Source organism: Eimeria tenella, genomic scaffold (assembly GCF_000499545.2).
Source record: "Eimeria tenella Houghton genomic scaffold, Eth_scaff3833, whole genome shotgun sequence".
Taxonomy (NCBI): Eukaryota; Apicomplexa; class Conoidasida; order Eucoccidiorida; family Eimeriidae; genus Eimeria; species Eimeria tenella.
In genome coordinates this window covers 1-1289 of record NW_013543306.1, presented here as the reverse complement: position 1 = coordinate 1289, position 1289 = coordinate 1, and the positions used below count along the sequence as shown (strand labels likewise).

Sequence of the window (1289 nt, the reverse complement as noted above, 5' to 3'; positions counted from 1 at the left end):
GCAGCAGCAGCAGCAAAAGCAGCAGCAGCAGCAGCAATAGCGGCAGCGACAGTCGCAGCAGCAGCAGCGGTTGAGGATCTGAAGAACTCGCTGCTGCAGAATTTGCAGCAGCAGCTGTTAAAGCAGCCAGAACTGCTGCTGCTGCTGCTCACACTTGTGCAGCAAGAGGACCCGCTGGCAACAGCAGCAGCAGCCGCAGCGATCCTTCTAAAGGAGCAGGAGCACCGCAGGTGCCGCACAGCAGCAGCAGCAGCAGCAGCAGCAGCAGCAAACGCAGCAGCAGCAGCAACAGCAGCAGCAGCAACACGAGCAACAGTAGCAGCAACCCGCGCTCCCAACCTTCCTGTGAACTCTACTCTCCCTTTTACAGTCTTATTGTCTTACAGCTCTGTGGGGGGCCCCAAGGGGGCCCCCCGGGGCCCCCAGGGGGCTCCTACAGCCTTAGGGTACAAAATACAGACCCTCGGGCGAGTCAAGAGAGGCCCACCTGACCCTGCAGGGGCCCCTCAAGCCTCTGGGGTCCCCTCGTAATGGGCCCTCGGGGCGTTTTCGCTTCAGGGGGCCCCCCGGGGGCCCCCAGGGGGCCCCCGGGGGCTCCTGGGGGCCCCCAGGGCCCCCAGGGGCCCCCAAGGGCTGCATAGTAGCTGCTAAAGAGGCTCCTAAAGGGTTCCCAAGTTGGCCCCGGGGGCCCCAGTAAATCGCACAGTGTGTCTAACGGAGGCCCCCCTAGGGGGCCCCTGTAGGGGCCCCGTAGGGGGGCCCCCCATTCGCTCCAAGGGGCTTACAGCTGGCCCCGAAGGGCCCCCAAGGGGCCCCCAAGAGGGCCCCAGGGGGCCCCCAGGGGCCCCCCAGGGTCTCCGTTCTTCTCCGTTTCCAGGGGCCCCCCAGTGCCTCTTTGTCTTCTCTGAGGGGCCCCCAAGGGGCCCCCAATAGTCTCTTATCCCGAGGGGCCCCGGTGGCCCCCGAAGGGGCCCCCAGAGACTTCTTGGGGGACTCAAGAGGGCCCCCGGGGGGCCCCTTCCTTGTTTGGGGGCCCCAAAGGGGCCCAGGGGGCCCCCAGGGGCCCCCGTTGTCTCTTCTGTAAGAAGGGGCCCCTGGGGGCCCCCGTTGTCTCTTTTCTAAGAAGCGGCCCCGGGGGTCCCCTGGGTTTGTCTTTACTGGCTTATGCAGTGTCGTGGCGAGGGTTTAGGGTTTAGGGTTTGGGAGGCAGCTTTTATGGCTCGGCGCTGCAGGGTTTTTATTTGTCTGTTTGCTGCTGCAGCGGCTGCTGCTGCGGCCGCTGCTGCTGC

At 65.6% G+C, this 1289-nt stretch overlaps 1 protein-coding gene across 1 annotated transcript in view; it reads left to right on the top strand.

The window, feature by feature from the left end:
- Positions 1–531, top strand: part of ETH_00037465 (uncharacterized protein) — a gene marked incomplete at both ends in the record, with an annotated part of 660 nt that extends 129 nt beyond the window's left edge. Inside the window, one exon of the mRNA XM_013376647.1 lies at positions 2–531. Within this exon, the coding sequence (XP_013232101.1) occupies positions 2–531 (530 nt within the window). The remainder of the gene's footprint in view (position 1) is intronic.
- Between the last annotated feature and the right edge of the window lie 758 nt (positions 532–1289).